This window comes from Colletotrichum jinshuiense, chromosome 2 (assembly GCF_051148585.1).
Source record: "Colletotrichum jinshuiense chromosome 2, complete sequence".
Lineage (NCBI taxonomy): Eukaryota > Fungi > Ascomycota > Sordariomycetes > Glomerellales > Glomerellaceae > Colletotrichum > Colletotrichum jinshuiense.
The window spans coordinates 1,463,653-1,488,166 of record NC_139309.1 but is presented as its reverse complement, the minus strand read 5'-3'; the positions used below and the strand labels follow the sequence as shown (position 1 = coordinate 1,488,166).

General features: G+C 56.8%; 8 protein-coding genes across 8 annotated transcripts; 4 read left to right on the top strand and 4 right to left on the bottom strand.

Moving 5' to 3' along the window:
- Positions 1–23: 23 nt before the first annotated feature.
- On the bottom strand, positions 24–1,932 carry EsH8_II_000402 (Hsp70 family protein; the record flags this gene model as incomplete). The annotated part of the gene is made up of 4 exons (XM_083263700.1): positions 24–61; positions 114–951; positions 1,004–1,586; positions 1,661–1,932. The coding sequence occupies 4 exons, from the start codon at positions 1,930–1,932 to the stop codon at positions 24–26; spliced, it is 1,731 nt and encodes a 576-aa protein (XP_083121022.1).
- A 2,354-nt stretch (positions 1,933–4,286) lies between these two features.
- On the top strand, positions 4,287–6,157 carry EsH8_II_000401 (uncharacterized protein; the record flags this gene model as incomplete). The annotated part of the gene is made up of 3 exons (XM_083263699.1): positions 4,287–5,042; positions 5,109–5,445; positions 5,505–6,157. The coding sequence occupies 3 exons, from the start codon at positions 4,287–4,289 to the stop codon at positions 6,155–6,157; spliced, it is 1,746 nt and encodes a 581-aa protein (XP_083121021.1).
- Positions 6,158–8,190: 2,033 nt separating this feature from the next.
- Positions 8,191–11,307, top strand: EsH8_II_000400 (E3 ubiquitin-protein ligase; the record flags this gene model as incomplete). Its single annotated transcript, XM_083263698.1, has 5 exons — positions 8,191–9,596; positions 9,696–10,010; positions 10,088–10,618; positions 10,727–10,740; positions 11,186–11,307. 5 exons carry the CDS (start codon positions 8,191–8,193, stop codon positions 11,305–11,307), a joined length of 2,388 nt encoding a protein of 795 aa, XP_083121020.1.
- A 646-nt stretch (positions 11,308–11,953) lies between these two features.
- On the bottom strand, positions 11,954–14,262 carry EsH8_II_000399 (ATP-binding cassette long-chain fatty acid transporter PXA2; the record flags this gene model as incomplete). Its single annotated transcript, XM_083263697.1, has 4 exons — positions 11,954–12,680; positions 12,736–13,409; positions 13,467–13,682; positions 13,738–14,262. The coding sequence occupies 4 exons, from the start codon at positions 14,260–14,262 to the stop codon at positions 11,954–11,956; spliced, it is 2,142 nt and encodes a 713-aa protein (XP_083121019.1).
- Positions 14,263–15,071: 809 nt separating this feature from the next.
- EsH8_II_000398 (CSL-type zinc finger protein) lies at positions 15,072–15,411 on the top strand (the record flags this gene model as incomplete). Its single annotated transcript, XM_083263696.1, has 2 exons — positions 15,072–15,266; positions 15,331–15,411. 2 exons carry the CDS (start codon positions 15,072–15,074, stop codon positions 15,409–15,411), a joined length of 276 nt encoding a protein of 91 aa, XP_083121018.1.
- Positions 15,412–16,261: 850 nt separating this feature from the next.
- EsH8_II_000397 (uncharacterized protein) lies at positions 16,262–16,852 on the bottom strand (the record flags this gene model as incomplete). The annotated part of the gene is made up of 2 exons (XM_083263695.1): positions 16,262–16,416; positions 16,480–16,852. The coding sequence occupies 2 exons, from the start codon at positions 16,850–16,852 to the stop codon at positions 16,262–16,264; spliced, it is 528 nt and encodes a 175-aa protein (XP_083121017.1).
- A 2,544-nt stretch (positions 16,853–19,396) lies between these two features.
- On the bottom strand, positions 19,397–23,325 carry EsH8_II_000396 (leucine--tRNA ligase CDC60; the record flags this gene model as incomplete). Its single annotated transcript, XM_083263694.1, has 12 exons — positions 19,397–20,162; positions 20,214–20,256; positions 20,314–20,433; positions 20,479–21,646; positions 21,702–21,867; positions 21,920–22,148; positions 22,200–22,238; positions 22,293–22,427; positions 22,480–22,606; positions 22,661–22,912; positions 22,969–23,056; positions 23,108–23,325. 12 exons carry the CDS (start codon positions 23,323–23,325, stop codon positions 19,397–19,399), a joined length of 3,351 nt encoding a protein of 1,116 aa, XP_083121016.1.
- Positions 23,326–23,902: 577 nt separating this feature from the next.
- EsH8_II_000395 (uncharacterized protein) lies at positions 23,903–24,430 on the top strand (the record flags this gene model as incomplete). Its single annotated transcript, XM_083263693.1, has 3 exons — positions 23,903–24,137; positions 24,190–24,260; positions 24,314–24,430. 3 exons carry the CDS (start codon positions 23,903–23,905, stop codon positions 24,428–24,430), a joined length of 423 nt encoding a protein of 140 aa, XP_083121015.1.
- Between the last annotated feature and the right edge of the window lie 84 nt (positions 24,431–24,514).

The following is a 24,514-nucleotide window of genomic DNA, read 5'->3' as shown; positions in this document are numbered from 1 at the left end:
CAATTCTCCATTGCTTGTTTTCCTCAAACGTATTCTGCAGTCACAGTATTATAGCGCTGGTCTGCAAAGGGTTAGCAGTTGAGATTAAAATCTGCGTCAGGCTAGAGACTTACTATTGTAAAGCAAAGTGTATGTGGTAGATGCAGACAAATACACTGCCTCAATCTTACAACTCAGCTCGTAGTACGATTTTCCGTCAAGGCCCTTGCGGCGGGAGAGCATGTGCTCCGGGATGTGGCTGACGTCGGCTTCAACGTGGACGAGCATGGACACATTTTCATCCCGAGCCACGGGTGCCAGACGAGGGAGGCGGTCGGCGTATATGTCCATCTTGATCTTCTTGATGCGGCCTTGGCTGACCAGACCCGTCCAAACAAAGGATGTGAAGAAAGGCTCGTTCTCGGAGACGTTGTCGCCACGTTGGATAAACCATTCCATGGTGTACACCTTGTAGCAGCCGTCCAGGCCACACCAGTGCCGCTTGTGTTCGAGGTGACTGTGGAGCTTGGCGTCGTACTTGGTGCGCCATTCGGTTCCGTAATGCTTGCGGGCCTTGCGGTTCTGGACCTTGACTTGCGTGAGACGGTCGGGGGAGACTTGCGCCAGGCCCTTCATGACGGCACCCTGTACCACAGCCTGCCAGGCATTGGGTGGCTGCAGGATCTGAATTTTCTTATCGATGGCGTTCCGCAGACGCTCCTTGAGGTAGTTGGAGGCACCAAACCCGCCAACGAGAAGGATAGCGCGAATGGGGACATTGCTGGCTGTGATCTGATCCTTGACGAGCTTGATACATTCTAGTACAACGGGCTCGAAGATGGTCTGGAGATCGGATGCCTTCAGTGCGAATCGGCCGCGGTTGATGCCGAGCTCCCTGTTGTTGGCCAACCCTCCAACGGGGATGGTAAAGGTCTCGTCGGGGGCAGCGCCAAGGGTGAACTGTCGCTTGACCTACGCATCATTAGTATCGTGCTAGTTGCAAAACCAGTCCGCCAGTACTCACCTTCTTCTCGAACTGCTCCATGGCCTCGGCCATCATCTCGTCGTCAAAGCCGTCTTCCTTCCCCAGCTTGGCCTTCAAGAATTTCGCAAAGCGCATATTGAGAAATGTTGAACCACATAACGCGCCAGAACCCGGGGCGGCCTCTTGGACCTCCAGTATAGGCTTTAGTTTAGTGATTGTGTAAGATATCAGATCGACGGTTCCGCCTCCGGCATCGACCACGACAACGGTGTCTCCAACCTTGAGACCGTGGGGGTCCAGGCCGTGCAAGGCATAGATGGCAGCGGCCTCGGGCTCAGAGACGAGGTGTATAGGGGCTTTGGTGGAAGAAAGCCCCGACGCCTTTTGGCAAGCTTGTTTGGTCTTGTCCTTGGCAAGATCTGACCAGATGGCGGGTACGGTAACAACGAACTCTAGCGGGGTAGTCTTGAGAACTTGCTCGCCGAGTTTCTCTCGCAAGGTGTAGTACAAGTGATCACCGAGAGCTGAGATGTAATCGGTGACTAGTTTGTCAACATTTCGACCCCCTCTACCCTCCGAGGCTACAGCTTGTCCCATGCCCTGGAGAGAGGGATCAAGGTCGCTGGTGGGCATTAGTAGAGACTCCCTGACATTGCTGCACACGGGGGAGCCGCAGCAGCGACAAGGGACACTCACAGCTTGAACCACTCGACCACTTCATCCTGAGGTGCAGTGATGGGGATGGAGAAGCCCCACTGGACCTCGTCGCCGGCATATCTGAGCTTGGTGGGCACTTTGTCGGAGGACTCGCCCTCGCGGACAGTCTTGCTAATGGGCCATGTCGTAACGGTGGTTCGTCTGTCGGGGCGCTGTGTTTCGGCCCAAGCGACTCCGGAGTAGGTGGTTCCGAAATCGATGCCCACGATGATCTTGCGCTCGCTGATGGACAGCTTGTTGAAATTATCCATTGTGGTATCGTTGAATACCGCGGCGGTTAGAGGACGGGTATCAAATGAACTGAGAAAGGAAATGGCTGAGAGATGAAAGCGGCAGATACCGCGAGGGACATATGCAGGGCTGAAGAGATATAGAAACCAGCCGGGGCCAAGAGACAAGGGATGCAAAGGCGGATGTCTGGGGCAGTGTATTCGACAGTGATCCCGGGCGACCTCACTTTTCGAAAGAAGGGGTGCAAGCTCGACCTGACTGGAAATGCTGCCTCAGACCGACGAGATGTGGAAGCCGGCGGAGGCAAGTGTGATGTGATGGAGAAGCAAGCGGTGCAGAGGGGACAAGGGGACAAGGGGACAAGGGGCCAAGAACAAGGGGACAAATGGAAGAAGGACCAGCCGCAACCAGGATTCCAGTTAGGTTTTGCTGAGGAAGAAACCGTCTGTCTGGGCGAGGGTCAGCAGGCCAGAGGGGAGTCTGCCTTGAAGAAGATCGGGTGGAGTCGTAACCTTGTGCAGACAACGAAGGGCAGGCCGCCAAGGTTCATTGCGCGCGAAGGGTCAGAACAGGCGTGCTCTGAGCTTCATTCCCAGTCAAGGCCGAAGAAGCGAGAGGGCGGAAGGGCCTGGCAAGGCGACGATGGTTCTTGGCTGCCCAAAGTCCCCCAGAGTTTACCAAAGTCCCCCCAAAGTCCCTGGGACGGCAGCGGTTGGCAGGCGCCGAGAGATAACGCGCCCATCTCATGAGCAGAGATAGCACCTCAAACATTGGTAAAGGATACTTTGACGACCATGCCGACAAGCAACGACCGCTGACTGCTTCGGCATCCGGGATACCAAATCAGATGCGAGCAATGAAGCCACAACGGAAGGACCAGACCTCTCCAGTGGGCTTCTGCCCTCATGCGCGACGCTCAGGCAGGTGGGCGGAAGTCGAGATACCTGCCCCAGGCTGCAGAAGTGCGTGCTGCAGCGGTAATAGTTCCGCCCGGCAATAGTGGGACATGTGCCCGGACGATATATTGAAGTTAAGACAGGCGGGCAGACAGGGTAGGGCAGGGCGGCTGTCAATTGTGGCCCCATCCCCATCCACCTCCTTCAGCCCCAGCCGCAAGTCTGAGTCGGTACGTACCTCATGTTGATGCGTTCCACTTCCCACTTCCCCAGGTCGCACAGACATAGGCACCACTCACTCACTCGCTCACGGAGACAGACACACAGGTAATTATGACAAGGCGTACATAGAAATGATGACTAGGTGTCAGGCAAACGCCATTTCTCAGATTGTTCTCACTTCGTCGCCTGCCTGCCTGCTTGCCTGCCTGCTGCTGGCCGCCTTGTGATATGTCGTCTGTGGCTCGTCCGTCCCACGCCGACAGAGTCTCCGGAAATGAGTCTTAGGCACTCGCAATGTTTGGTCTGCGCTGTTTGCACAGTCCGTCACTGCACTGCCATGCCCAATGCGATGGCACATGCTTCCTTGGACAAGGGGAGGCGATGGTTATGGGGCTGTTGTCCCTGGTGCGGCTTGGGTCTATTTCTCGATTAGGACAACTGACATGCGAGAGAATCACTACCGGCAATGGCCGCATAAACATAGCAGTGTAAAGGTTTGCAGCTTAGGCTTTTTCTTGGCCGGGCGAACCAAGCAAGCGATGGGCCAATGCTATGTCTCTTACTGACCAGGACGGGTAAACGGCCCACTAAGCAACATGAATTGGACACATGCCATGGAGGGGGTCGTGACACCAATGCATTTCAGCTCTTGCTCCAAAAGGGACTTGCAAAGAGAGACCAGACGCATGCATGTACCGGTACTTTCTCCTGTGTTCCTCCACGGCGGCACAGGTGACACAGGACGCGAACCGGGGTCAGCCTTACATGGTACGTACCTTGCTGTCCTGCCCCGCCATTGGCGCGAGGTCTCAGTGTCTCCGTTCGTGCACAGCATCCAAGGCGGGCTTTCCCTCACTAACACACGTCGTCGGCCAGAATAAGGCCACCGAGAGAGGCAGCAGCCGCCCCGTCGCTTGGCCTCGCTGCCTCATCCTTCATAGCCTCAGGCTTCCCAGCTCCATGTCCCGGGTCAAATGGCCGTCTCCCCATCTGCCCTGCTCGTGAAGAGGAAGCAGGCATGAAAGAGAAAGACTGTCTGTCCAGTGTGCTGCCTTCTTCCTGCGACACGCAGATAAGCTTCCGTTTCTGTATGTCTGTGCCGTCCGCACTCTTGCCATAACTGCATTTCGTCCCAGCCGCTCTTGCCCGTTCGCCGTTTCTCCCGCCCAAAGCCTCGGACCTCGTCGTTGTCGTCTAAACAAAAGGAAACCGCTCCCTTCCGCCGCTCCCGTCGCCTGGCATCCCTCGTCGGCGCCATGGAAGAGCCCAGTTACCTGGATCCGACTCTCCCGCATCACCGCGAGAACAACAAGCCCCCCATTCCGAAGAAGATGCCCCTCGAGACCGAACCTGGGTCCATCATCCTCGGTGATAGGCCTCCCACCTACAGCTTGGCCCTCAAGAATCGAGTGACTGTCAGCGCAGAGCCAACGAGCCCGTCATCCATTTCGGAGGAACTAGACGAGATGGGATTCACAAAGGTTGACCTGCCCGCCCCCGAGAATGGTGCTCAGAACCAGGGACCAAGGCAACCTCTACCCAAAGGCCTTGTTTCCAACCGTGCTGCCAGTCACTCATCCTCTCATCAGCCTCCTCGCCCCCCACGGCCTCCTCGTCATCATTCTCCAGGTGCCTCTTTGCATTCGAGAGAACTTCCCAAGCAAGACTTTGCCTCCAAAACACACCGCGGCGAGGACGGAGTCGACTCCGGCCAGGAACTACGCCTGTACCGTGAAATTGACGAGTTGCGCCGCCAGCTCAAGTCGACGGCAACTCGCGCCGAGATTGCCGAAGAAAAGGCAGAAAAAATGGAACAGAGGATTGACGAGATTAAGAACACCATGAGCTCGAGCTTCAGCGAGGTCGAGAAGGGCAATGAGTCGCTGGCCTCCTCACTCAAGAGGGTCAAAGAGGAGAACTCGACACTGACCGAGCAGCTGAGGGATGCCCAGTCTCACATCTTTAGCTTGCAGCCCTATCGAAAGGAGCTCACACCCGAAGAAGTCGGTCGCGTAAGTGCAGCAGCAGCTTGGTTTCCGCTTCGCTCTTTTCGCTCCTCGGGTCTGACAAGATAACAGGAATACGACGATCTCGTCGAGGGCATCGCCGACTGGGTCTCAAAGTTCATGGCCCCGTTTCTCGACGACCATGAAAAGGGCGTCGATGATATCATCTCAATCGCCTACAGAAAGCCCACCGATGCTACCAAGCTGAAGCGGGTCATACACGTGCATCCTGACTTGATTCATGGGTCCATGTATCCAGAGACGGACGAGGACCTCGTCATCGCAATAATCTTGAGATACCTCAACGACAACATATTTCAGAGAATACTGTACGGCTTGTGTACAAATTCTGTCGAAGTGCTCAGTTTCGTGGAGACTGCGTTACAGAATCACGTCGAGCCCAAACGGGGTGAGTGACACTCCTTGGCAAGAGTTTAACATGACTAGAGAGACTGACGCCCGAGCCAGATCTTTTTACGATTCGAACGTGGACTGCCGAGGCATACAATGCCATTCTTAGCACGCGGGAGTTCAGGGGCCTCCGGGAGAAGAAAGCACGCGAATTCGCGGCTGAGCTCGCGGGCATCTTCAAGATCCTCTGCAGGAAGGACAAGCTAGAGCTGTTCTACAAGAACTTTGAGACGCAATGCGTCAGGCCGGCGATGCAGCTGTACGAGAAGATTCAGGTGTCGACGCATCACTTCTATTTCGATGTCAACCCGTACATCATGTGGGGGCCGGACGGCGATATGCAGACGTTGACTGAGTTTTTCGACAAACTGCAGACGCTAGACTGCAAGAACATCCTCCAGAACCGCAAAGCGTTCAGCCTGGCCAAGATGGACCCGCCGCCGACGAAAAAGGAGTTATATCATCAGATGCTCAACATCTGCACCCTCACGCCGGCGCTTTACATGCGGCAAATTGGGCGCAAAGATGTAATCAGGGAGCCGCAGCTTGTGAGACGTCAGCAGATGCTGGTGGCTTGGGGGTCGCAAGAGAAGCGGAGGCGCTTTCAGGAGGACGGCGAACGCACGCTGCTCAACCATCTTTACTGCGCCAACAATGACCGCGAGAGAAGAGAGGCTGGCGGGTGGTCGCCTTTCCGTTGGGGCAACTAGGGGTTTTGTCAATGGGTACTGTTTGTTATTAATCTCATCTTGCCAATCTAGAAGGCCACTCGGGATCACGGGAGTTTGGCGGCACGTTTTAGTAATCGTGGGATGTGCATGGCTGCACTGCTGCGGATAGTTGGCGATGCACCCGTCAGGCGGAGAAGCAGGGATGGTTGAGGTAGACAACCACCCGGCCCGTCTTCTCTAGGACTAGCTTTTTTATGTCCATGTATTTTATTACTATTTCTGTTCATATAAATTCCTCGTGATATTCCGAGGGACAAAATCGCTTCAGCACGAAATGTTTTACTTCATAGTGCAGGTGCCGTAGATGGTTAGAAACAATACCCGGGGAATAGTTATGGACTAAACACAATGAGTAGTGGCAAGTGGGGATACTGCAGCCTCGCTCGTGGGATTGGTCTGAGTGAGTCCGATAGAGAGTTGCACCCCCCAATTCCACAACCAGGCGTTGCTATCGCGGTTGTCGAGCAGATAAGAGATGCCATTTGGTAGACGGACGTGGGCGAGCCGAGTCGAGCAAGGTGGTTCGATGGGTTCGGCCCCACTCAATTAGCGTAGGCTTTCTGCTCGAACCTAGACTTCCCCCCATGTCTACCGCTGAAGTACCGGTACAGAGACATCCTCAAGCTGGGGTACGTACACAGGTACATGGCTCCATCGCACTTACAAAGTATATGCGGCTCGGCATGTGTCTCGTTGCTGGTTAATGCCAAGTGCCTAGGGAGGCTGGAGGCCCAAAGGGGGAGGGGGAAGAGGAAATGTCAATGGCTGAGCTTACCCAGCGAATTCTAGCTGGGCTTCGCGAGGAAATTGAGGCCATCCGTCGTGTCAGTATCCGCACACATATTCACTCCTCGCTCTGTGGTAAGGCTTTTCGCAGGGGACGTGCGTGTGTGTGTGTGTCTTATTCCTGCCAGAGGCCAACTGGGGCAAAGCTATGGTGGATCCCGCCCGCCCCCCTGCCGGGCGATCGCTGGGGGTGGTGGTGGTAGTGGGGGATGTATTGGTGCTGTGTACAGCAATTAAAGTCGGCGTCCTTCGTACTTTGCATACTAATCATGTGTTGTAGCCTGCCACCTACTGCGTCCTCCGGTACGTACCCGCGCCTGTTACGGCCAACCCTGGGGGAACGAGATATGGATATGGAAGAAAGGCGACCGGCCGGGCCACGGGCGCTAACCGCCTCGTGTGAACCGTTGGAGCTGGACTCGGCCATGCCCATGAACCCGTCGCCCCCCTGGGACGAAAAGACCTGAAGCTAATTTTCCGCCAGCTTCCGCCCTCAAGGTTTCGGCCCCTCGCAGCATCAACCTAGTCTGATGACTCTCCAGTTCGTTCCCTCATGCGACCCCCGCCTGGCCGCCTGCCGCCGCCGCCGTCATGGAGAAATGAATGGATGTATGGACGTATGGATGGACGGTCTCGGAAGAGAGCCTCACACATACAGGATACCACATACAGCAACGTAGCCCGCTGCCGTGGGACAGGCAGCAACCTCATTTTCCACTTTGCCCAGGTCCGACAGCCCGCTCGCATGGCAGAGCCTCAGGTGGCCCCCTTTGTCATGACGACACACGGGTTGCATGGGCCTGGTCTGTCTTGTCTGTCTCTTTGACCGGGCATATGCCGTTTATTGTCTTTTTTCTTTTGCCTTTTCTCACTCTCCCCATCTCGTTCCTGTTTCATCCCAAGCGAGCATTGTCATCCGTAGTCGACTTCCCCCAACTGCCCTCCTTGGCTTTGACGACACAGCATTCTGAAAAGTCAGAGCCTACCTCCACTCCCCACCCTATCTCCCAATCCTGTCCCCCTCCATCGACCGACCCCTTTTTTGCGTCAGAACCCGTAGCCTTTGACCCGGTAGCCTTTCGTGGCCTTCTCTGGGTAGCCTTGTCTCTCGGGGTGCGAGGGGGGGCCTGTGGGTGCCGCAGCCGTATGCTCCAACGGCGTGTTGCAAGATCTGAAAGGCCCCGAGTGACGCCCCCAAACCGAAGCAGCAGACAGTCTTTCCAGCAATGTTTCGATCCCTCAAGGAGAAAATCTCTGGCGCCTTCCAGCACAACCACAAAGAAACGGACATCTCGGCGGGGACCGACCCCTCGCTGTCGTCTTCGCCGTCGTCGTCGTCAATGCTGCCGCCTCCTCGCTGGCCATTTTCGACTGGAGGCGGCCCGTCAACAACTGCCCGCCGTGACGAGGAGGCTTCCTTGTCCCCGAGCTTCAGCTCTCCCGCCGACGGGGCCCTGACGGATTTTCTGGCCCGGTACCCTGCGGTACCACCGACGCCGTCTCCGCAGCCCGAGAGCTTTCTGGGCGGTTCTACTACCTGCGCGCAGCCAAAGGCGGCTGCGTCAACGACGACGAGGGCCACGAACCCCTTCTCGTCGCCGAGCTCCAGCTCCCCCGCCGACGAGCCGCTCAAGAACTTTTTATCTCGGTACCCGGCGATCCCGCGAAGGCCTCTTCCATCGCCTGAGAGCCCCCCCGGCCATTTTCGTTCTAGCCACGGACAGTCACAGGCGACAGCAGCAACAGGAGCAGCCGGCGGCCACGCAGCGATGGAAGACGGCAGCGGCCCAGCAGGTGCTCCGCCGCCCATATACCTTCCGCAATTCGACTTCAGCCCCTTGATGCCGCAAAATGACGACCCAGCAAGTCCTCCGCCGCCGAGATACACCTCTCTTTTGAACACCAGCCCCTTGATCCCCCAGGATAATAGCCCGATAAGTGCCCCAGCGCCGAGATACACCTCTTCCTTCGCCACCAATCCCCCTATCCCAATGGTTACCGCTCCCGAAAGCGGGCCACCGCCCAACCACCATTCCAACGCCAACTCTGCTGTTGCGGGAGTCCTTGGCCCCGGTCTTAATCCCGTCCCTCAACCGCCTCCGCCTCGGCAGACCATGACTGACCAGGGCCAGCGGCCAGCTGGCCCCTCCCAGAATGTCCCGCCGCGGAATAACTACTACCGCGCCGTCAGCGCAGACATCATGGCGGGCTTCGATTCACCCCAGTCGACGCCCCAGCCCGTGCCGGAGGTGACCGGGACAGCAACCCCATCTGCCCCCTCTCCCCCTCCAGCCCGACGGGGGTACCTCCCCATCGCGGCGTCCATCCTCGATTACATTGACGGGAACCCCTTTTCACCTCAGACGACGGGCGGAAGCTCGAGCACCGCCGCCAGCACCAGCACAACAGCTAGCACCAGCACCGCCGCAAGCACGCTGCCGCCGCTGTCGCCGCCCATACAAAGAAGACCCAAGCAGCACAGGGCGCCCCCGGGATTGGGGTCGCCAGGCTCGAACAACCCGTTCGTCGGGCTCCTGGAGCAGAAGGAGCAGGCCATGACAGTCGCCTTCTTGCTCAGGCAGGACTCAGTCTCGGGGCCGCAGCGCGCAGGCCTCACGGCAGATGATTTCAGGTATGCAAGTTCACGAGATGCTTCTCAAGAGGAGCCTTTGTTCACCCCGTTGTTGCTTCTTTGCCCCGTCAACAGGGAAAAATACTAACGAAATACTAGCTTCGGGCAAAGGTACCAGCAGGCGGCGGACACGACGGACGTTGTCGTCACCAGCCAGAGGCTGCCGATCAACGACCTCAGCGGCCCGAGGGAGTGCACCATCTGCGCCGAGACCAGGGACGTTTCCGCTTTCCCCATCCTGAGCGTGACGCGGAACTGCGAGCACCCGCCGGGGGCGTGCCTGGAGTGCCTGCAGATGTCGATCAGGTCGGACCTGAACAGCAAGCTGTGGACCGAGATCCGCTGCCCCGAATGTCGGGAGCTTCTTGACTACGTGGACATTCAAAAGTATGCGGACAAGGAGACATTTGCCCGGTATGCTGACCCCTATTTTTGCTCCCCCCCCAAATCGCGGCGAGTGAGATGCTGACATTCCCCTCCCGCGCCCCCAGGTATGAGGCGCTGGCCCTCCACGCCGCCATGGGCGAGGCCGAGAACTTCATCTGGTGCACGGCCAACTGCGGCTCCGGCCAGCTACACGACACGGGCGCGGCGCAGCCCATCGTGACGTGCCTGCACTGCCGGCAGCGCTCCTGCTTCACGCACAACGTCGCGTGGCACGACGACATGACGTGCGAAGAGTACGACGCGCTGCAGCGGGACCCGGAGAACTTCCGCTCGCGCATCGAGATCGAGAACGACGAACTGGAGCGGGCGCGGCGGGCCCAGGAGGACGCCGACCGCGCCATGGCGCAGAGCCTCGTCGCCGAGCAGAAGGCCGAGACCCGGCGGCGCGAGGCCAGGGAGCGCGCGGAGCGGGAGCGGGAGCGCGCCGAGAGGGAGAGGGCGCGCAACGCGGCGGCGCTGGCGAGGAAGGCCGCGGCCCGCAGGAAGGCTGAGGAGGACAAGAGCCGCGAGACCGTGAACAGGACGACGAAGCCCTGTCCCGGGTGTGGCTGGGCCATTGAGAAGAACGATGGATGGTAAGATTCTTCCCCTTTTTCCCAGCCCCTTCTCTCTCATCCTCCTTCTCCCGACATCAAACAATCACTCTAGAGGGAGGAAATGGGTGCTAACGGCATATTTCACAGCTCGCACATGACTTGTAAGTATACCCAAAGTTTCCTGTTGTTCTTTTCCGTCTTTTCTTTTCTTCGTCCCACTATCTACCTCGGTCTGGGGGAGGGGTTTGTGCTCTTCTCTGCAAAAAAGGGGAAGGGGAACGAGAAGAAGCACAAAAAAAGAAAGCTCAAGCCAACATCATCGCAGGCATCAAGTGCCGGTTCGAGTTCTGCTGGGGGTGCAACGCGACCTGGACCCAGACGCACAGCATCCAATGCCTAGGCCTGGCACCTGCGTAGCCCCCCCTTCTCCCCGACCATAGGGAGGTATCCAACCCAGAGGGAGGGCAGGGGAAGCAGTGGTGTGCGAGGCCACGAACCGGAGCGGGGGGGCGGTGGGATGGGATGGGACTCAAGAGGCAATGAAAGAAAGAAAGAACAAGAAATAGAAACCGTCTCTAACCTGGATGACCAACCCCCCTCTCGCAGGTTCCAAATGCAAGCACAACTTCTGCTACGAGTGCGGCGCGGACCACCGGCGCATCTTGCAGGGCGACAACAGCGTGCACCGCGAGGACTGCCGGTTCCACCCGAACAACCTCTCCGACTGAGCACCAAAGGCCCGCGAGGCCCTCCCCCTTCTTCGAGGAGTCGGGATTTAAGATTGTGGTTGGAGCGACGAGGGAGGGGAGAAGGGTGAGAGAGGAAGTGAAGGGGGGCATAGGGCTGCTGTGTGGTCGCATGGGGGGGCAGCAACATCGTCTATTTTAACACTCGGATACCCTGGCATCTATCTATCTGCGCGAGCATCATTGTATTTTATCGGCGAGGCGTGTATTGGGCATGCGGACTTTTCCAATGAGTTTCTCTTCAGCACGCACCACCGGGGCGAAAAGGGTAGGGCATTTGAGGTGGGCGTCGAGACTGGTTCGTTGGGTTTCCTTTTCCAAATCATACGACATAGTCCGCGCGGGAGGCGACGGCCCCTGGAAATAGAGATGCACGAAGTACGACGGGATTGGGTCGTGTCATTATTTCTTCCCATTTCTGAGCCCATTCTGCGCTCAAATGTCTGTAGCTATGGCTTACATGTATATATTTTACAAATAGCAAGCCCGCCAAAATTCCCTCGTCAGATCCGTACCCATCAGGAGAGTGCCTCCAGCCTAGTTCACATTTCGCCATGTCTCCCCCCTCTCTTAGGGATTATCGTTACCCGGCTCATATCGGTTTCTCCATGCTCCATCCCGACCACAATTACGCGGCAGTCAGCTCGGCGATGCGCCTCTCAATCTCGGGGACCTGGCGCATGAGCACCTCGAGGTCCTCCTTCTCGTCCTCGAGCTTGAGACGGCGGTCGGCGTCCAGCTTGGTGAAGACGTACTTGCCCTGCCCGTCGAATTGGAGGATGCGGCTGTGGTACTTCCACAGGCTGCGGCGATGGCTGACGGTCATGAGCGTGATGCCCAGGGCCTTTGCGTTGTCGTACATGACCTTTTCCGTGTCGAGTGTCACGCTGCTGGTGCACTCGTCGAGGATCGCGTACCGCGGGCGGTGGTAGAAGAGGCGGGCCATGGCGACGCGCTGCTGCAGACCTCCCGAGAGCACGTCGCGCCACTCGGCCTCGGCGTCCCAGCCGGAGTCGTATAGCTCGGGGAGATGCTCGAGGCCGAGGAGTGAGAGGATGGAGAGGAGGTCGGCGTCGGTCACGCCCTTTGCGCGCATCTGCCGGAGAGAGTCTGGGTAGGTGATCTGTTGACGGAGAGAGCCGCGGGAGAGGTAAGGGCGCTGGGGGATGTAAAAGATGTCGGTAAAGGGGGGCTTGTGGACGGTGCCGCCGTAGACGGGCCAGAGGCCGCCGAGGATGCGGAAGAGAGAGGACTTGCCGCAGCCATTGGGGCCGACGACAAGGAGGTGGTCGCCTGCTTTGAGCGAGAAGGAAAGTGCCTTGACGAGGACGTCGCCGTTGGGGGAGATGATAGGGCTGGGCCGTGTTAGTCTGTGTCCAGTCCGTTGGACAAGAGAGGAAGGGGACTTACACATTGATGAACTCAATATCCTTGCTTTCGACGACGGTACCGCGGCCCTTGAGCACGGCCTCGTTGTTCTCGGTGCCTGAGCTGGACACCAGCTTCTTCTCGAAACGGCCGGCGCGGATGTCGTTCATAACCTCGAGGAGCGAGTCGACACGCGACGTGTAACCCGCCAGCTCCATGATCTCGCGGTACGAAAACATGATGCGGCCGAAGGCGTCGGACGCAGACAGGAGCATGCGGCGGTTCGTGACGAAGCTCTCGGTACGGTCACCCATGTTCATGGAGATGTGGCCGGGCATCTTGACGAAGACGGGCACCGAGCACAGCAGCAGACCCAGAGCACCCCAGAAGTACTTGATGACAAAGTCCTCCATGAAGCCGTGGTAGAAACGGCGCCGGAGGATGTAGTTGACGTGCTTGATGAGGGTGAAGTAGCCCTTGTCCAGGGTGTCCTTCTCGGCCTCGTGGCCGTGGTAGAGAGCCACTTCCTCGGCGTGGTCGATCAAGCGCGAGTGCTGGAAGCGGAACTCTCCCTCGAGACGGGCCTCGTCGGCGACGTACTTGCCAAAGGGGGGCGTGAGAGCACGCATGACGTTTGCGGAGAGCTGGACGAGGAGAGCCATGGACACGACGCCCTCGCCGCCGACGCTGCGTGACAGCGAATGCGTGTAGATGGTCTAAAATGGGTCAGCCTTTGAGTCTTAGCACAAAACACCGGGGAAGAGTATATATACCATATCCAGGATCGGTTTGGCGAGGTTGCTGTAAAGCTCGGCCAGACTGTTTGAAAATTTGGCGACGTCGACCGCAATGAGCTGGTCGGGGTTGTTTATCCTGTCGTCAAGGGCGGAGATGCCGTAAAAGGTCAACTTGGAGAGGTACTTGTCGTGGATGTGCTGCGTCAAACGCGTCCTGTATTTAAGCGACAGCTCTGCTTGGTGGTAGGACAACTGCATCAACCAGTCAGTACGGCGGTCTCAACACCTCGGGAACCCGTGTACATACCATTGAATTCGTAAAGGTCGCCGGAACGGCGATCAGCATCCACCACACTATCTGCATCAGGAACTCTCTCCCATTGCCCTTGACCAAGCTCTTGACGATCGCGCCGTCCATAGCCGCGACCTTGAGACTGATCAGGGTTCTCACCACCAGGAAGAACGAATGGCTGATAAGCAGGCGCGCCTCCTTGCTGCGCCAGCCAGGTATGACGATGCGCAGCAGCCGCATCAGCGAGCGGAAGAACTCGCGGTTCAGCTCGACCTTTTTCCGCTTCTTGGTCACGTCCTCGTCCGAGACGGCGACGGTGGCGCGGGACTCGCGGGCGGCGGCCTCGCGCGCGGAGGCGGCTTTTTGTTCCGAAATGGCATGGCGGATGCGGTTTGCGAGGGCGACGAAGAGGGTTATCCAGACGGCGCGGGAGATGCGCGTGCGGTTGGAGAGGTAGAGCTGCGTGAGCTGGAGGACGAGGTTGCGGATCGTGCGATTGCTGGGCGGGGTGAAGAGGGTGACCTTGGATTGGGCGGCCATGATGGGCGAGGTGATGACGCCCCGCGAGAGGGGCGGGGGACGGGAGAGGATTCGCCTGGTTGTTCTGGATGGAGGAATTCGAGGTTGTCGCGAAACGGTGGAGGCGGCAGATACAGACTACCTTACGTCACCGGCAGCTGGGGGGTGGGAGGGTCGTCCGTCGGTTGACGTGGGAGTCGAGACGTCAACGCATTCGTCGTGGAGTTCGATTGAGCTCGTCGGCCAGGGTTTATGAGGTGTAACAATTCGAGGTATTCGGTGTCGGTAAGAAAAAGGGAGGACGATGTCGACAAGCCGGAACTAGCATGGCTGGTGACACGGCTCTCTTCGGGCGAGGCTTTCGGTTGGTCTGCAGCAGCTACGCAGTGACCCTGCCACATTCCCTCCACGGTTCGGGCGGTCCTTTGTTTAGCACTGGGGGAGTTCTGTCCCTCGGCTCCCCGGAGTGACCCTGCGCGTGGGTGCTGAAGAGGGCCGCCCCCAGCGCAGAGAGCGCGGTGATTGGTGAACCCCGGAATATGGACTCGTGGTCCGTTCCCATGTGAATTGGGTGCCGATGGCATGTGATTTGCTCCCTGGGGAAACATGCCTGAGGCGCAGGGCACGATGTGGACTGTGGCTTGACTCCGGGGAAGTTCTGTACCAGCCACACCGCGGGGCAACGACGAAATACCGTTTATTTTTTATTTTTTTCTCAACCCCCCTCACGAAGAACGATTGCGCCCACCTGTGACTCCAGCACCATCTTGTCAGTATAGTCGCATATCACAAACAAACACACGTCCCACGACCGACAGAATACCGACAAAATGTCCGACGACAACATTTCCATCTATGACGAGATTGAGATCGAGGACATGACCTTTGACGAGGACATGCAAATCTACCACTACCCCTGCCCCTGTGGCGACAAGTTCCAGATTGCGCTGGCCGACCTGCGCGACGACGAGGACATCGCCGTGTGCCCCAGCTGTAGTCTCATGATCCGCGTCATCTTCGACAAGGTGCGTTTATATCTCCGGCTTGTCACCTGCCTGGAGAAGCCGTAACTGACAAACTTGCGATTAGGACGATCTCCCCGACGACCCCGAAGACGACCCCGAGCCTGTCATCGAGGAGGCTTCCGCCCAGGTCCCCGTTGCTGCTTGAAGCTTGAGCACAACACTCCAAGGGTCTACAACGGTGAAGGGGAAGCCGCGCTGAAGGATAGCCACAGACGCTGTCCGCTGGATACAATCACCACTTTCGGCCTCCCGCCGCGCCATGCCACTCGACGAGGCCGACGAGTCGACCGTGCCCAGGCCTAGAAGTCTCTGTACTCCCTGGTTGGATGAGTTTTCAGTTGCGTAGTGCCGAGCTCGAGTGCTACGGTGCACCCGGGCTACTTGTCGTCCTCCGGACCCCTTTTTTGAGGCCGACGGGAGATTGGACTTTGAGGCAGAAAATACAAACGGGCAAACACATGGGAATGAGATGAGTCCTGAACCGTTCGCCTGCTCGCCCGGACGTCATAAGCGCCGCGTCGGTGCGACAGCTGCGCATTCTTTGCTTCGGAGGAGTGCCCGAGTACACAAATTGAATGGGTATACCGGCTTGACAAGGAGGGTGGGTTTATGGGATTTCTTTTGTCTCTACAAGACAGGGGGCATTTGTGTTTCAATTCATAGCCAAGGACTCCCTCTGCAACCCACTGCAAACAGATAGCAAGCCAAGAATATCACAATTTTTGGAACGTGAAAAAGTATTTATAAATGTTTATTTCTTGTATAAAGTACCAGTATTAATGCCGTGTCGTGATTAACATCATTAATCATCGTATGCAAGTTCCAACGCCGTGGCTCCGAGCCATCATTTCATCATACATTTCGATGGAGCCGTTGTTGTCTCATATTCCCGTTGATGTGTGAAAAATAAAAAAGAAGAAGAAGAAAAAAAACCAAGAATCATTCCCGCTTCGCTCTCATCAAGCGTGACCGTGTTCCGAGATGCTTTTGGTGCTTTACAGGAGGAAGAGGCTGGCAATGCCGAAGGCGACAAGACCGACCGCGGAGCCCTGGAGCTTCTCCGCCGCGGCGGTGGGCACGACGACGGGGCCGGTGGTGGTGGCGTTGGGAGATGAGGTGAAGTAGGAGTGGGTGTGGGTGGCAAGGGTAGCTAAGGGGCCAGCGTGTTAGTTGGATGCTACGTTTGGCGGCGCCGGAGAGGGAAAGTACTCACTGTTGGAGGGAGGAAAGACGGCGGTGATGGTGGTGGCAGGGTTAAAGGTGGACTCGGTGATGGTCGGGAGGGTGACGGCAGGGTCAGACACGGAGACGGTGGGGATGACAATCGGCGTGGTGATGGTGACGGGCGGGTCGGAGACGACGACGAGGGTGGTGGTCGTGAAGCCGCCCGACACGGTGGTGGAAGTCTCGGGCTCCGGGGTGACGGTCACGGTGGTCTCGGGGACGGTGACGACGACCGTGGTCGTGGGCGTGGGCTCAGGGAAGACGGGGAGGGTCAAGGTGGCGGTGATGCCGTCGGTGATGACGATGGAGGTGAACTGGGCGGCAGCGAGGCCAGCAGCAGAGAGGATGGCGAAAGAGCGCATCTTGACTTTTTGTTTTGTTTTGTTTTGGGGTGGGAAGAGTGTAAGAGCTTTTGGTTGAGAATTACTGAAGTCGTAGAGGAAGCGACTGGTTTAGCTCGAAAGCTGAGGCTCTTTGGATGAGTTGAGTGAGGTAGGAATGGGTTGGTGTTGGTGTGCGTGAGACAATGGAACAAGAGAGTTGATCTGGGACAGAGACTGGATACGGATATATACTACCAGGCCGGAGTGAGGGTTTGCGTGACGAGCAAAGACCAAGACGTACTACCGCGTACGCAGCACATTGTGCACGCCGGTGACAGCAGCGGGGCCAAGAATGGCGATTTTGCACGACATCATCCCGCCGAGGGGTGGTGACGGCAATGGGGTTGGGAAAGCGAAGGGTTGGTAGCTTGGTAGCCAGGGGTGGGTAAATGGTGGTAAGGTGGGTATCTGCATGCAGGGCCTTGATGAAGCAGGGAACGGCGACCTCTGAGGCCTTGGGCCATTCAATGGGTTGTCGACCCAGAACCAGAACAACATCATGTTTGCTAGGCCCGGTTCTGGATCTGGCCTGGTGGGGTGAGCAAGGGTGGGAAGCGGTGGAAGAAGCCGAGCGAGGCGAAGCAGGGTTGCCGTTCGTCGACCCGGTAGAGAGAGGCGGGATGATGTGGGTTGTTCGCCGGGAGACCCAGAGAGAAGAAGGCTGGGATGGTCGTGGTAAGCTCTGATGGGCTGAACTGTGCATAGTGAATATGGCAATGGTTGGGGATGGCCTCACTAGCAGCCTCAGTACCCTCTCGCAGCGACAAGGACAAATCGACAAAACAGAAGAACATATCAATGACAATCCACCAAAGTGGACGCGAGTGTTTGCCGCGCCCCCTCGGTTTTCGTTTCATGTTGTTGCCATCCCATCTCATTGGCAGATTCGGTGCAAGTCGGCTTATTCTCATGACAGCGGTCTGACGAACCCCAAATCTCTCTAGTTTGCACCATAACACCCAGGTCTAACCAGGACATGGACCCAAAGCTCTTTAGCAATGATCACATCCGTCCGTAGTAGCCTTGATCACAGCAGACTTCTGCCATGGTTGTTAAGATGGGGGGGGGGGGGGTTCCAAGGGGACGACGAGGGTTTGGAGAGTGACGCTTGCCACGGTCTTTGGCAGCCGAATTCCCGTATTTGCACTCTCGCACGGGAAACATCTCGTCATATCGGCCCAGGGTAGTGGCTGGGTGACGGAAGCAAAGCAAACAAGTGCTGGAGATTCGACAGTCGTACCGACGGCCAGGGCCCAGGCCACAATACCCAGTCAGATGCTAGGCCGTATCCGTCGGGCGACCAAGTTGGCGATACCCGATGCCGTGCTCTGTTGCGTCATACCTCGCGAGAGCAAAAACGAGGCAAGGGCTGCGTAGCACCTGGAGGAGCAAGCCGCAGAGTGAGGGGTTGGCAGACCAAAAACAAAAAAACAAGTGCGGTAAGAAAAGAAAAAGGGCAAAGGCGGCTGCATCGGCTTTCCCCTTGTGCCTGGATTGGTCGGATCAGTCAGTGCATGGCAACCCTCAGTGACTCTTCTTCCCATGCATCACATCATGCCAGGCCAGACGGCTCCAGAAGGGGCCGTCCGAAAGCAGGCCGACGTCGAAGCCAATTCGATGTGATGAGCGAACATGTTCAGGCCTTCTCTTCTCGGCGACTGGCCGGTACGGTGAAAGGTCAACAGAAAAGAGGGAGGCAGGGGCCGGGGCAGCTGGGCCAGAACAGGGGTCGCAGCCAAGTTTTCCCCCCATCTTGTCTTCTTCCTTTCCTCATCCAGTCGATTCGACCTTGCGAGACCCAGACGTGACGTGACTGGCCGCCTTTAGACATCCTGTCACATCCACCACCTCCATCCTAGCCACTTCTACATTTTCAAATTCAGCCAATCAAATCAGAGAGATGAGCCGCCAGCCACCCTTTATCCATGTTTTCCACGCGACTTCAAGCCACACCGTTTTTCTTCCACGAATCAGCCTATGCATGAAATGGAATGGTTGTCTCGATCGTCTTGGACCACCTCATCCCCAACGTTGTGCGGTCATACTCCATACCATGAGAATTTGTTTGCACAGCTCCGACGCGTCCCGTCAGCTGCGCTTCACACGAGCACTGGGGCAATTACCTGCTTTCTGGGGATGTTGAAAGCCTTACTTTCAGGCCGCACTGCGAAGGCTGTCTCCTAGTCCCCTCCCCATCCAACACGCAGTGTTTGGTTGCATTTTTTCTGTACCAATTTTCGCCTGTTCCTGGCGGAAGTTTTCCAGCCTTACAAGGATTCGAACTGCTCACCGACCGAAGGTCCGCGCCAAGTCCGGCACTAGACCTGCGTGTCCGGGGATTAATCCCAGGATACCAACCTGGCATTGCTGATGTTTGTTCTTGAACGAAATTTTTTAATCATTGACGTCTAATTCTCATCTTGTTCCTTTTCCCTCGTCTGTCTCCTGGCCAGATAGCAACATGTGATGTCATGTCTACTTGACCTTGTGCCTTTTACTCTATGCACCTGTTGCCGTCCTTCTTTACGACGATTCAACGTTGGCGAACAGGAAGTTGGGAGCGCCCGGCACCGCGCCGTCCGCGTTGGGCGCAAGGTTCTCCACCACGGCGCCGCTGACCAGATCCGTGCCCTTCTTGCTGCCCTCCTCCACGGCCAGGATTGTTACCTCGACAAGGTTGGCGCTGCGCTTGAGGCCGTCAATCATGTCCACAAGCACCGCCTTCTCGTCAAACGCCAACTTGCGCTCGAGGACGGCGTTTGCCGGCTCGCCCATCTGCAGACGTCTCTTCAGACCCTGGACGAAGGGCATGGCCTTCTTCATCTCTCCCATCTTGGAAATCTTGCCGTTGAGCGCCTTGTCGTCCACTGAGTTGGTCTCGGGGTTCCACATCTCCTTGAGAAGGTCAATGTAGGCCTGCTGCCACTGCGGGAACTTTTCGCTCATGAAAATGGTGAGCTTCTTGGGCTTCTTGGGGTCGAACGACGTCTCCTTGCCCTTGGCCTTCTTCTTCAGCTGGAGGGACTCGGCAGAGTTGACGTTGGACGCCGTAACCGAGATGTACTTTCTCGCCGCCGTCAGGCCGGCGTCGGTCTCGGGGATCTCGGGGAACGTAGCCAACTGGATCGTCGTAGTCTTGCCCAGGATCTCAACCCACACGGACTCGGCCCAATGAGGGGCAATGACGGCGATGAGGAGACACTGGAGCTCGATGTAGCGCAGAACCAAGTCCTGGTGCATCTTCACTGTGGCGCTGCTCTCGCGGTAGAAAGAAAGGGCGTTGTTGAAGCTGCGTTGCAACATTAGCAGTGCTTCCTGCTGGGCACATGGTCAAACTTACTCGTAGAAACCGGCCTTCAAAGCCAGCTTGTAAGAAGTATCGGCTGCAATATATTAGCTCATGCGTCCCTGATCGAAGGAGCAGCACTATCAATGCTTACTGTAGTGGTGGATAGCCTCCTTCGCGATGACGTTCATCTCATTGTTGAAGACCTTGTCGAAGAAGTTCCACTCGCCGGTGCGAAGCTCGCTCTTGTTCTTGATGACATCGTCGCACCATTCTACTACTGTCAGCACAATTCCACCCAGGGTATCACACTACGTACCTCTCAGGGTGTAGAGACGAAGAATAGCCTGGTTGGCGACATCCTCCTCGAAGTTGCTGTCTCCCATCGTATCGCCAGCGTCGGCCAAGCCGATACGGGACGCATCGGCACCGAACTTGCGAGCAACATCCTGCATCGTCAAGAAGTTACCAGTCGACTTGCTCATCTTCTCGCCGTTCAACATCAAGTGACCGTTGGTACGGACACCCCTGGGCCAGTACTCGGGGGTGAAAATGGCCAAGTGGATGTAAAGGAAGAATGTCAAGTGGTTGCCAATCAGATCCTTGCCAGAGCTGCGGAGGTCAAGAGGGTAGAAGTACTCGAAGGAGCGACGCATGCTCTCCAGAGTCTCCTTGGAGATCTTGCACTCAGAGATGAGCTTGTCGTCAAGATCACGACGGCAGAAGATGTAGTCCCAGACTTCATCAATCATCTGCTCAGGGGCAATGCTTCCCGTTCCCTGCTCCCTACCAAAGATATCCTTGTGGAGGTACGGGGCGATGGTGTAGTAGGCCATGTAAATGGTACTGTCACTAAGCGACTCGACAAGGAACTGGGGATCCCAAGGCAGCTTGGAGCCAAGACCATACGATCTGGCGCAGGCCCACTGGTTGAGCCAGTTGAGGACTCCCTGGAAGGCATTCTTGGTCTCGGGGCTGAAGGTGTTGAGGCCCTTGCCGTCGGCGTTCTCGACCCAGTCAAGGGCAGTCTGCTTCCAGGACTCTTCGCCGTAGTCCAAGTACCACTGGTCCATCAGGGACACAATACAGTCGTCTCCAGATCGGCTGACCACCTTGCGCTCGGGCTCCGAGTACGCAAATGCAAAACCTTGGTCGATCAAAGACTGGCGGACCTTGGGCTTCGCAGTCTCGACAGATTCACCCTTGAACTCGCCAAAGTTCATGGTTCCCTTGTAGTAGCCCTCGGTGTAGGCAGTCTCCTTCGCCTTTTCAAGCTGGACGGTGTCCTTGGGCGAGGCAATCTTGAGCTGCTCAACCAGGGTCTTGGCGATCATGTCACCAGAAGGAGTCTTGATAACGGAGACAATCTCAAGCTCAGCCCACTCCTGCTGAATGCCGTAGTAGGGAGCCTTCTTGCGGAGGTCCATGGTCATGACCCAATCGGCGGGACTGTCTGAGGGGACACAGCTGACGACACCAGTACCTTTCTAGACGACGTTAGGTACACGCAACGCAATGCTCGTGTTATGGGGTCATGTTTACCGTAGCCAGAATGGAGTCCATCGGGAGGACGCGAACGCCATCCTTGTGGATAGACAAGGGGGCGTTTACGCGGGATCCAATGAGAGCGGATCCGTCAATCTCGGCAGCCTGCTCAACAACACCCTCCTGGAGGAAGAGACCTTGGTAGGCCATGTTGCGCGCAGCACTGGGAGTCATCAGTATAAGCCGTTGAAGGGCAATGCACAGGTTGTCCTTACCGCGTAGTCATGAGGTAGTAGTCCTTCTCAGAGGCCTTGAAAATTCCGTAGGTGATCTTGGGAGACACGAAAACGGCAACCTGGCCGTACATGGTCTCGGGGCGCAGGGTGGCAGGAATGACGAAGACGTTGGCGTCCGCGGGGAGCTTGGACTTGAGGGCTTCCTCGGCCTTGGGAGCCCACTCAAGAACCTTCATCTTCACTCCGGTGTACTCCTGGGCACCAACACCTTGCACGAGGTTAGACGGACAACAGTTCACGATAGATTGTGGCTACTCACCTTCGCCCTCAGCACGGTCGTGGTCCATGCAAGGTTGTCCTTCAAAACGTTAGTTACCAGTTCTGAAAGAAGAACAAGTCAGGGAGCCAATACCATCCTTGATGGAGTAGATTGTGTATCTCTTGCCGAACTTGATCTTGTTCAACTCCTTGAGACGGATCATTTGCCAACGAACGAACGCGTCAAAGTAGGGGTTGGCCTCGGTGGTGATGAACGATCTCCGCCAATCTTTAATGGGTCAGCCAACTGCATCCGATCAACAGTTGATGGTGGAACAAACCGATTCTGAAACCAAGACTGGTAAGATCCTCCTGGGCCAAGGGAGGGAAGAAGTCCAACCAGTAGGATGCATCGGCAAAGAGGTGAATCTCTTGCCTGGGAATACCCATGACCTCCATAATTTGGAACTAAGGAGCCGGTCAGTCGCTAGTCACACGGTAGTCAAGGTACCCAGAACCTACCTGGTACTTCGCCTTGACAGTCTTGGCATTCGCCTTGCTCTTCTTGGTCGAGAACTTGGTAATGTCATCGCGAGTCGCCTTGGGGTCGGCAGCCTTATCGTCGACGATCTCCTCCTCTTCCTGGTATCGCTCGAAGTCGCGACCGAACTTCTCAACCTCGTACTTGAGCTTGTCGGCAACGGCCTTGATAGGCATGCCCGTCGCGTGCCATCCCATGGGGAACAATGCACGCTTTCCTTGCATTCTTGCCACCTGGACCAAATCGTTAGCTTATTTCCCGGGCTTCCTTGCGTACGAGTTCTTCTTACACCGGCGCCAAATTCGACCTTGCTCACGGAGAACAAGTGCCCAGCGTGGAGACGGCCGTTCATGTAAGGGAAGGCCATGCAACCCATCCTATACCTCCGTCAACATGTGTCCAACGAATCCTGTCCCATTGCATCTTACCACTTGGGCTGCTGCTGGCGGAGCTCCTCGGCGGTGATGGAATGCAGAGGAACCTCCTTCGTGGAGGGAGCATCAATCTCGAAAATCTTCTCCTCGAGCCACTTCTGCTGGTACTTCTTCTCAAGGGAGATCAAGAAGTCACGCTTCTCAGTTCCCTTGAGCTCCTTGGTCTTGGAGACCTGGAGAGCCTCGAGGGCCTTAGCGGCTTCGTTCGCCATGGTTGCGGGTGCTCGTTCGATTCGGTCAGGAATTGTTGTGGATTGAAGGACGCGGGGCCAATTCCAGCCAACTCAATGCGTACTTATATGTCGAGGGCGACTCTTGCGCTGGGACTTTGGAGTCACTCTCGTTATCGTGTGCTCGTTTAGGATGTTGTCGAGGATCCTGAGTCACAGTCGAACATGGGGGAGATTTCGTCGCAGCTCCGATGTTTTTTTCGAGGCTGAGTGTGCCCCGCGATGACTTTGGCGGTAATGGCGGGGTACTGTCGGGTCAGTGGTCACAGGCCACTGTTTGAGCGCTGTGCCTGCCGCATCGCAGGTGGGCTGCTAAACAGCCCCTGAGCGGTACGTACCTTGCCTATCCGGCCCCGGCCTCTGGTTGATGTGGCTGGTGCCTTGATTATGAGGCGTCGTATGTGGCTTGACAACCCGTTGGCTTCAGCTTCTTGAGTCGCGAGCGGGCCGACGGCAGACGCAGCATTTGTCGAGATCCTGTCTTGCCCAGGCCCTATTTGGAGCTACCATCAACGTTTGAAAACACTCGAGTCCCAATCGCAATTCGATCTCGTCGAAAATGCTTCCTACTCTAGTCCGCCGAGCGGCCGAAGCAGCCGCAGCAGCAGGTTCTAGGTTGACGGTCTTCAACAACCCGTACCGAACGAAAAAAGTCTGGCCTCCCGACTTCACGAACCTCTCCCCTCAGGCCCAGCTACGATTCGAAAAGAAATACAAGCGACGCCTAGCACTGGTTTATGCGCGCCCGCGATGGAACAAAGCCGTTAAGCTTCTTCAGCTCGCCACTGTCATCGGTTTGTGCAGGACTTGGAGGGATTGCCTGGATTCTATTCTAACTGGCGCCAGGTTTCCTTGGCTGGACATTCTTCTTCTCCGAGCTTGAGTTTTTTGGCAAGGAGTATAGACCTTCCGAAGAGGTGCATATTCTCCCACCAACAGATTCGTGGTCTTTGCTAACCCTTCTTGCTAGATCCGCCAGCGCGTGCGCGCACTGTTCGGAGTCATCGACACTGAAAAGCGCTATGAGAGACGCAGAGATGCGCCCGAAGCGCCCGAAGCGCCCTCATCCCCCGAGACGCCCAAATGAGTTGTCGATCGACGTAGAAGCAAGAAGCATTGGAAGGAGTTTATGGCGTTTTGAATACCCGGCGCAAAAGGCCCTTGTATAACA